At 38.0% G+C, this 10416-nt stretch overlaps 1 protein-coding gene across 3 annotated transcripts; it reads left to right on the top strand.

The window, feature by feature from the left end:
- The first annotated feature begins 134 nt into the window (after nt 1–134).
- LOC105557064 (myotubularin-related protein 3) lies at nt 135–9698 on the top strand. Of its 3 annotated transcripts, none has more exons than XM_012004208.1 (16): nt 135–893; nt 2606–2657; nt 2840–3162; nt 3320–3506; nt 3892–4070; nt 4148–4343; nt 4751–4941; nt 5024–5219; nt 5322–5507; nt 5585–5666; nt 5863–6091; nt 6168–6404; nt 6486–6771; nt 6909–7010; nt 7097–7281; nt 8758–9698. In XM_012004208.1, exons 3-16 carry the CDS (start codon nt 2855–2857, stop codon nt 9086–9088), a joined length of 2895 nt encoding a protein of 964 aa, XP_011859598.1. In that variant the 5' UTR covers nt 135–893; nt 2606–2657; nt 2840–2854; the 3' UTR covers nt 9089–9698. The 3 variants fall into 3 exon arrangements, with proteins under 3 accessions (XP_011859598.1, XP_011859597.1, XP_011859596.1); XM_012004207.1 differs by having other exon boundaries at nt 2846–3162; nt 5585–5749; nt 5841–6091; XM_012004206.1 differs by having other exon boundaries at nt 136–893; nt 5585–5749; nt 5841–6091.
- Nucleotides 9699–10416: the final 718 nt, after the last annotated feature.

Here is a 10416-nt window from a genome sequence, read left to right on the forward strand (position 1 = left end):
TTCTTGAGTATCTAGAAACTTTCTATTCAGCGGCCAATCGACACGTTTGAAAAATTTGTCGTACGACAAATGTAATAGTACCCTAAGGGTACTATTACATTTGTCGTACGACAAATGTAATAGTACCCTAAAAGAACGCACCCCCGTTGTGTCTGCTGAACGCGGCCAATGATACACTGGGGCATTCGGGTATAACGTTTCTGAACGTAGCCCTGGTTATACTGTGAATGTGACATTGGCAGTACTGAATACAGTTTACGTTACGTATGCTATAGATTTTTAGTTCTATCGGTAGATACATATGTTCTAGAACGTTTACTTGGCATACAGCTTTCATGTTGAAGTGTGATTGCGCCTGAGTTTCGCAGATTCAGCTCGGAAGACTCTCATTTTCGAGGATATCGATATCGCTGCGTCTTTCCGCGACTCGGGTTGTATGCAAACGCGACGGGGTTGCGCGTTCGGCCTCGCGAAGTGCGAACGTATACGTACATACATACATACGTGGGTACGAACGTTTGGACTTTCGATAAAGCGTGTGACGACACGGAGCCGCGCATGCTGCTATGAGCTGCCAGCCGCAGTAATGAGAACTGATCGTCGCCGTAGTCACCACCACTACCAAGCGCCTGCTGTTCTCGTTCAACCTACGCCTGTACACATTCGCGTTCCTGGCACTCCTCCGTCGCGGTGCTGCCCGTGAAGGCGATGCGCCGCGTCGCGGGGCAGCGTCGTTAGTGCGTGGCGTCCCGCAGCATTCGGTTCGTGAATTTCGTGCGAGACTAAAGGAGAAAAAAGAGGAGTATATATATATATATATATATATACACTCACACATCCTTGGAACACAATTACGTGCGTGTCCGTTGTGTGAGATATCTCAAAATTCAAAAGTGAGTAAAAAGCGAATCTACACTCATGTAATATCGTAAATAATTATACACTCTGTGTGTGCGTGCGCGTGTGTGTCTCTTTTTCTCTCGAGATAGAGAGAGAGAGAGAGAGAGAGAGAGAAAGGGCGAATAATTACGTACCGTATGCGATACGCGTCTCAAGGCTGACACATGTCGCCGAGCTATCCCTCCGCTGCACAATGACAAGAGCGAGAGGCGAGGAGTCGCGAAGACGCGGAGCAAACTGAAATGTTCGCGCGCGGCCGCGATGCGTGCTCGACGTTGTCTCGCGAACTGTAGATCGAGAGACAGGAAGACGCAATAATAGGTTTACCATTTCGGCTGCGTTAAGTGGCACTTTTTTCCGCGACAAACGTATGTATTCAGGCATCGATAAGAAGGAGAGTATCGCGCGAGCGTAGAAATCGAAAGAATAAACGGGCGACACTGCGCTCGGTGTTTGAAAATGAAATAATACTTGCGGCACAAATAATACGTAAAGAAACGCCTAATGCGGTGGATCTTAGAACGGTATTTGTAGTCGGATCTTATATTTAAGAGCGTAAGCGTAAGAATAAGCGTGAGAAATACAAATAATTCGTTTCGCTTACGCCCTTACTCCGGCTTTCTTAAACGGGCAGTAGCTCTCTTCACCCAGTCTTCTTGCGCCAAGCTTACTCCACGTGTTGTAGACGACGCTTTAGAGGAGAGTAGTCGAAATAGGCAGAATCGAGAGAAAATAAGAAAGTGAGGTAGCCACAAAGGTGGACCAAGAAGAAGACAAAACTCGTGGGAAGATAGTAAGAATCGGGAACACCAAGGGTAGAGTATACGCCAAACGACCAAAAGTGTCTACTGCGTTCCTGTAAAGGGAGAAACAAAAAAAACAACATAAGACCAGCTTAAGACGATTTTAACCATAAGATCTGATTGTGGATACCTTGATATATTTTGCGTGCGCATCTTTTTTTCAACACACCAAACTGTGCATCGATAGCCTGAAACGCTGAAGTAGAAATAGCATACCTGATTAATTTGATAGTCGATTTGATAAGTTAAGCGTCCTGTAGAAACAAATCGTGAAGAGTATTATTTCAGTCAGGATATGGAATAATCGTATTCAGATTTCGAAGACCGTAGTTACTGTTTTTTTTTAAATTGTGGACAGTCCCACCTATGTGATAACATGGAAAAAAGTTAATTGGAATTGGTAATCAACATTGGTACATACTGTATGTGAAATATTATAAATGTGCGACAACCATAGAGTGGAACTGTAAATTATTTAAATATTTTGGATAAGTACAAAATTAAAAGCGTATCTTTTAATATTATCAATGAGTATCTTCTCGCCTTTATTGCGATAAGGAATTTATTGGTGTCATTATTTTCGAAAGCGGCACCAAAAGTTCCTGGCAATGTAAATTAGGTTAGGTTGATGACGGAGAGCGATTCGTAAACGCTTAAGACTGTCTTATTGTTAGTCGTAGACGTAAGGCAAGGCAGAGAAAAACTTGAGTTGTATACAATAGACTTTCACGACTCAAGTTTCTCTCTGCCTTGCCTTACGTCTACGACTAAGATTAGATCTACGATCTATGACAGTCTTAAGCGTTTACGGATCGTTCCCTGCCATCGGCCTTAAACTATGCATAGAGATAAAGTATATGTTATTACGATAATATATTTTACAAGTTGTCATTTTGTTACAGGAGCCAGAACATTTTAACTTGAGATACCAGGTAGTCACTTAGCTCGTGTTAAGTAAGTTTGACTTTGGATTGGATTGTATTACTGATATAAAGAATGATACAATACGATAGAGATAACACAATGACCGTCAACATTTTTAATCTACTCAGAGATTAGAGCTTAACGTGTATACATAAATAAAAATAAATAAATATAGTATATGTTATTAAGTTAACATCAAGGATAAATTTAAGTTGTAGAACGAAAACATGGAGAGTTCCGAAGAACCAACCAGTTTGCAGTCCATATGCCATTTACATGCCTCGGAGTTGTTCCCTAAGCACACACATTTTGAATGCGAGGACGAAACACTGACAATCCCGTTTACACCACTGAGTGGAGAGTCGGTCGTGGCACTGGGGCGGACAACGGATGGTGTTCTGGCACTTTCCAATTATAGGCTTTATTTACAACTAAGTCAGACATGTTACAACATACCTCTGGGTCTTATCGAACAATTGGAGGTCAAGGAAATATTTTATTTGCACATTGGATGCAAGGATGCACGTTCTTTGAGGTATTTATAATATATAGATACATTTTATGTCCATACAGATATGAAATTTGTCACCTGCTCCTCCTCTAAGTTCACTAAACATTGCGTATAACAGATTTATACGGCGGTCAAGAACGTACCAAATTATTAAACTGTATTAAAAATGTTGATATTTCAGTTGTGCGTTTACCACAAACGAGCACTGTTTGGAGTGGTTCAAACGATTGCACAAAGTGACCTATCCGCGAAAAAGTATAGAGGATATCTTTGCGTTTGCATACTATGCATGGTCTATAGAAGATGGCAAAGATTATCCTAGGCTCGGAAAAGATAGCAGTTCTTATATCGCTACTTTTAATTCAGAGGTAAGATTGCTTCTTAAATCAATCAATGAATAAAAGGGCTAAGAGCCTTGACTAGACGTTAGTGTCACAATGATAAAATTCTCATATATTTAAAACATAAAAATACAAACGTTTCGGCCTTTCTCTAGGCCATCTTCAGTGTATAAAATAAATAGAGTATAAAATATAATTTAGATATAAAGTCAAAGGATAAAGATCGCTCGCAACGCAAATCATTACAGTTGTAAAGTGTGAGCCGTTTTTTTCGGATTTATTAGCTGCTGTAGATTGAAAGATCTTCGTCGAGATATAAGTTTTGGTGTTGTAGAGGTGGTAAAAATCGACTAGTGCTTCTTAAATGTTTGTAAACATTTTTACTCTACATAAAATTATATATATATTCTAGGTGGAGCGATTGAAATTTAATTTGCATGGTACATGGCGCATAAGCCAAATAAATAAGGACTATAGGATGTGTCCATCCTATCCGCCGCAGCTTCTAGTTCCCGCTTGCATTTCCGACGAAACCCTCGAATTTGTTGCCAAATTTCGAAGTTCCAGAAGAATTCCGGCTATCGTCTGGAGGTCTTTATTTTCTCTTTTATATAATAGTACTTGTAATAAATGTCATCTATCTTATTATTGCAATTGTGGGTTGTTAGACACGTGAATAATGGCGCCGTGATAGCTCGCAGTAGTCAACCAGAAGTCGGTTGGCTTGGCTGGAGAAGTTCCGAGGACGAAGACCTTTTAAAAGCTCTTGCGGATGCGTGTAGCTACGATAAAGGTGAATCTACTATCGTAGATTCGCCTATTACATATTCCGACGCTGGTGATGAGATGCCAAGTGCTGCCAAAGTAAGAGGATTTTAACCAGTCGGACCAATTCAAACTTTTGCGGTTCTTTTCTTCATTGCAGTTTTATTAAATAATAATGAAGTATACTTTAACACTCATCTTTTTATTATTCTGCATTAATAAGTACACAACATTAATAATTATAATTCAGTAATCTTTGAGTTTTTAATGTTAATTTTTTAACACTGAGAAACATTCTTACTGATTGTAGAAAATTAATTTACTTCAATGTAATTTAATGTAAGAAAAAAATAATTTACCGTTGATATTTTTATATTTACCAAAGGCGTCGTAATAAGAAATTAAATGAAAAGAAGAAGAGAACAAAAGAGAATTAAATATTAGTATAAATCATTTAGGCATACAATTCTGTCCCACGTTTTATATAAATAATTTTCTCTTTACAGAAAGTTTTAATTGTTGATGCCAGATCGTACACAACCGCTGTGGCAAATCGGGCACGCGGCGGTGGCTGCGAGTGTCCCGAGTATTATCCGAGCTGTGACATACAATTTATGAATTTGCCAAATATTCATTCAATACGGAAGAGTTTTCATGCGGTGCGACAGCTTTGCGCATCAGATGCGGATCAACCAAAGTGAGTTTATTCTCAGATTTATATGTCGTTTGTTCTTGAAATTCTTCTTTATCTGAATTTTCTTATCAACCCAATTTTACAGTTGGTTAAGTTTGCTGGAAGGAACACGATGGTTGCAGCATATGTCGGGTTTGTTGCGGGCAGCGGTCACTGTCGCATCCGCGATTGAGAGAGACGGTCGTCCAGTATTAGTGCATTGTAGCGATGGGTGGGACAGAACTCCCCAAATTGTCGCGTTAGCCCAGATACTACTCGATCCATATTATCGTACTATGGAGGTATACAACATTTTTGAACAACAACAAACGACCAAGTGCTTTCTCTCAGTATCGTTCTATATATAATTTTATAACATTCTGATTTTTATTGCTTTATTTTAGGGCTTTCAAGTTTTAGTTGAGAGAGAATGGTTAGACTTCGGACACAAGTTCGCGGATCGATGTGGTCAAATGATTGGCGGTGACGATCCCAATGAACGTTGTCCGGTATTTCTTCAGTGGCTCGATTGTGTCCATCAGTTAATCCTGCAATTTCAATGTAGTTTCCAAATGTCGCCAGCATATCTAGTGAGCATATCAACAGTAATAAGAGAAGATGTGTCGAAGAAATCACTTCTGAGTGATTTGCTATATTCATGTTTCAGGTAAAATTAGCCCAACATACGTATTCGCAATTATTCGGCACATTTTTGTGCAACACCAGGCAGGAGAGGTTACAGCTGAGAATACGCGAGCGTACGTTTTCAGTTTGGCGTTTCCTCAACTCGACTGCGTTTGTAAATCATCTGTACTCGCCGTTGAAGAATCAAGTACGTGGCAAAGTGTCATAAGATCAATACAATTCTACTTAAATTTTGCACGATTTTTTCAAACAATGGTGATTTTTTAATATTATTCTAGGTATTATGGCCGAGCTGTAACGTACGCGATCTTGTTCTATGGTCCGAGGTTTATCTAGGTTCCATGGAATCGTCGCTAGGTATGAGAGACGATAAGCAAAGAATGACGGTGATAGACCTCGAGGGTGGTGAAAATGAGGAGCCTCAGGGACAAATGACAAAGACGAGGTCGTACGGTGACCTTATGCACGCGCCCGATCACGCGGCTTATCTGCATCGGAGGCGTAGCGATCCGAGTATTTCTATGGAAAAGTATGCGATCAACGATATAGTTTGAGCCGATAAGCTGGCATGTTTTTTACATTTTTCTCATACGCTTCTGTCGCAGGAAATTTGACTCTTTGGCGATTGAGACTGAGGCAGATGAAAAGAATACAAAGAACATGGACAACAAGAACGAAACCGTTAGCGAGAACTTGTCAGAAACTGAAACCACAGTAAAACGAGATATCGTTATTCAAACATCCAGCGACTCGCCTGCTAATCCTTCGGTAGATAGTTCCACTGACACTTTGATACCTAATAATGATTCCGTCGTTCCGGTGACGAACGGAGAGAAAGAAATGTAAGTGTACATTTTTCTTATATCTTTATGGTGTCCAGATTTTTAAGCATATATTTATGAAGTTTGTTGAAACTTTTATAGACTACGTACGAGTTCGTCGCACGATATTGTTTCACCGTGGATTGAAACTGGTACTACTGCACAGGTAGTTTGTTCTTCGTGCAATCGCAATCACAATGAAGGTAGTGATATGAGTGACGCCAGCGCTCCGTTGATATCAAGAACCCCCAGTAGCATATGCCCGGCTTCTCCGAGCCATCAGGATGTTGTGCTAGACAATCCTGACTGGCTGGACGACGTTGACGGTCTTCCTGTCATATGTTGCGACGTGCAAATGCGAATACAACAGATTATCGTAGAACATAAGGTACTTGAGTAGCAGTCACTGGTATTTTGTACACTTCTAATATGTTTCTTAAAAGTATCTGGTGACATATACAGGAGAGATGATCTTGTTTTTAATTACCTTTGTTATAATTATTTAACTCTTAATTACTTTCCTAGCTTAAGGAAGAAGCTTTGAGAAAGGAATTGCACACAACGAGATTGGCACTAATCAAGCAAGTTTGCAATCATAATGCAGATACCGACCGTATCGACGACATAGTAAGTCGAGCCTTTTGGTTGGTGGCTGGTCTTTGTGTACGTGTATACAATACAGTAAAAACAAAATTGTATGCAATGACCTGCAGGGCTCCTTACCTGATTCGGTGGGTAGCGCTGGGGAACACGGAGAATCTTTACCGTCAGATATGTCCTGGGAAGCCGTGGAAGAATTAGGTCCCGCGCCTACCTTATGGGTGCCCGATCATGCCGTGACCCGATGCATGGGTTGTAATACAGAATTCTGGCTTGGTAGGCGTAAACATCACTGCAGGTACGCATTTTGCGTGATAAGAAAACAATTTAATCAATGGCTAATTTTTATATTCGAAAAAGAAAATAATTTAGTGTAGTTCTCTTTTTATTCCTAATACAATTTCAATTTACACAATCAACACGGTACAATCTTTTCGAAAAATTTTACAAGTTAAATCAGGAACCTTTAGGATATAAATCAAATAGAAACGAGAACGCCAAGTCATTACTTAGGTTCGGGTAAGCTGAAGGTAGTCTAATCATGTTAAATTTAATATGTGAATTCATATGCCGTTTTTTCAACCTACCATGCGCGCCGGACGTAACACAGGTTTTCGTTAGGTGAAATCGTCAGCAAATTCACGTATTATAAATCGATGAGCAATTTTCTAATTATTTAAAAATGCTAATAAATAGCACTTAATACAATATCCCTCCTCCCTGTATTGAGATAGAAATCTTATTGCGAAAAAATATTACCTCGGTCAGGATTCGAACCTGAAACCTCCCTCAATCCACATATCAATTCACATATTAAATTTTAAATTGTTAGTTAATTACTTTTTGCACATTATTATTCAAAGTCGCTATATACATATGTATTAAAGTAAAGAAACGGTAGATGCAAATTAAGTATTTCTATCTGCAACTTCCGAGGCTTCACCTCCTCCATAGCAAAAACATAGGAATGCTTGGTCTATGTATAGATGTCATATTATTATACATTCACATCTTATAGATGTTTATTGACTATCAATGAAAAGGAAAAGGATAGCTTTCCAAAAATTTTATACTTAAGATAATCTTAAATAAACTTGTATAAACGGACTACCAACCTTTAATTTGTATTAAATTCATACATTTTATGGTTTATTAATTGTTAAGGGAAAAAAGAGGAAAAGTTTTGAAAAATTTTATAAGTGTACCGTAATCTAAACTTTTTTCAACCGAATATCTTTTTATTTATAAATAGCGCGTAAGAAATTCTCAACGTGTCATTTCTCGCCTTTGGCATCACTATTTCTAACACAGCCGTGGCGAGTCTCGTAGCTGAAATTTTGTAACTCGTGCAGTGTCGTCGTTATATTGTTGTTGTGCAGGTATAATAATATGTATAATACGTGGTAAAAATCCCGTGCAACAATATAATAACAACAACATTGCATAACGAATTACAGAATTCAGCTATAGAAGCCATAGTTTGCACATATTAAATATTTTTTAGAGTTAGCAATTTTCATAATTTTTTTAATTGTGAAACAGAAAATGATAAATAACGTTTTCGATATATCATACATATAGTTATAGTTATACTAAATTCTTTTTCAACGCTCCTTTTTGACACGATCACAATTTTAAATGATTCAAAATTGTTAAATTATAGAATACTTTTGAGCACAAAATTGCATTAAGCATTGTAAAAAAGAATGTTCTTTTCTTTGGTTCTCTTTTGTTTAGCTGTGTAATTCTTAAACTCATTTTATATTATATACAGATGCTGTGGCAAGATTTTTTGTGCCGACTGCTCCGAGAACTCTACCCCCTTACCTAGCGAGCAGCTCTACAATCCCGTAAGGGTGTGTAGCGACTGCTACGCGCGATTGCACCACCATCATACGAGCTCCTGCCAATGTAGTGTCCGGCATCAGAATGTTAAAATGGATAACGAGGCGGATTCTTTCGAAACGACGGCTCTACAACAACCGGTAGCATGTCAGAGGCTGAGAAAACTGCCGCCTACTACGACGAAGGACTCCTGTTCTGACCTATTACAAGCAACACATCAGAAAACGCAACCATCTGTCGCGGCAGCTACAGTGAACTAAAGAGAATTTGCGAGAGGAGTCGAGCAGGAAAATAATAATACGAAGAAATCGGCGTATGGATTAATCGGATTTCTTCGTATTATTATTTTCCTGTGCTTGTCGTATTTATAATTTATATTACATACATATGGCACATGGACTAACGCGTCTAGGTTGTTCTAAGCGATCTAATATATTTATTGCTAGAATAATAATTTGTACGAACAAGCGTATAATTGGTAAAGCTGGTGGAGAAAAGATAGCAGAGAGAGAGAGAAAGTCAGTATACGAGGTTGTATACTTTAACAAGTAACTCGAGACTGAGATCCCAGAGACTACGATTCAATTTCTCTTGTGAGGAATGCGAGGGAATTCGAGTTTAACTAGGTATTTTTGTGTTTAATTCGACGAGAGGATAATGAGTGGCAAAGTCTCGGATAGGCTGTGATCGACATCTAATTTTGTAGACGACTACACTTTGGAGCGAAGCGCTAAGTAATTGTCAATTGATCACTAGGAGAGCGGTTGTTTGCTAATTAGCATCAGATTGAACAAAGCGAGTGAAATCGTATTTCTTATATTGACATCAATGTATGAGAATTGGGATATTAAATGTCATTATCTCATCACATGTGTCTGGTATTGATCGAATGTACATCCAATATCTATATCGCTTCCTTTTATTATTATTAAACCTACTTGTATGAAAAGACACTTATCTTTGTGCTCGAATAATTTTTTCAAACTTAATCAACTCCATTTTCTATAAATTTTACTAAATTTTTAAATATATTTCACCAAATTAAAATTTATTTTAAATTCTTAAAATTTAAATAAAGATTCTAAAGCATTCTGTTTTACTACATGTTTTTATTTTAACTAATCTTTGAATTGGCTTTATAAAATTGCAAAATTCTCGTATACTATTAAAGTACGCATAAAAATAAAGGGTAGGACGGTCCATTTTATCGTCAAAAACGAAAAGGAATACAAGATATTACTTACTTTTAGTACATAAATTTTTTATTAACTATTTTTGTTGAATTGGCTTTATAAAAATGCAAAATTCTTCTACATAATTAAAGAATGCATATAACTAAAGTGTAGAATGATCAATTTTACATGAAAAACAAAAATGAATTAAAAGTATTGCCAGAGAGAAATCTGAGAGCGACCACGCCGGCGTTCTACTTGATACCTTTTCAGAATTTTCAGAAGACCGTTTTGCGTGCCCTTACGCCCATTTTTACTTTTGGAACTAGCTCTTAAAGCTTCCTCTATGAGGAAGCCATAACAATGGAAGCAATGTGCAAATTTCTAATTAGAAAAAAGTAAGTGTGCAAATTAGA

This window comes from Vollenhovia emeryi, unplaced genomic scaffold, assembly GCF_000949405.1.
Source record: "Vollenhovia emeryi isolate VEMERY1.0 unplaced genomic scaffold, V.emery_V1.0 DF939636.1, whole genome shotgun sequence".
NCBI classification, from domain to species: Eukaryota; Metazoa; Arthropoda; class Insecta; order Hymenoptera; family Formicidae; genus Vollenhovia; species Vollenhovia emeryi.

Bases quoted from the DNA above. Each gene is read 5' to 3' on its own strand.
- LOC105557064 (XM_012004207.1), top strand. From the start codon at position 2,855: ATGGAGAGTTCCGAAGAACCAACCAGTTTGCAGTCCATATGCCATTTA. The intron at 4,344-4,750 runs GTAAGAGGATTT...TTCTCTTTACAG, and splicing joins AGATGCCAAGTGCTGCCAAA to AAAGTTTTAATTGTTGATGC. The intron at 4,942-5,023 runs GTGAGTTTATTC...CCAATTTTACAG, and splicing joins TCAGATGCGGATCAACCAAA to TTGGTTAAGTTTGCTGGAAG.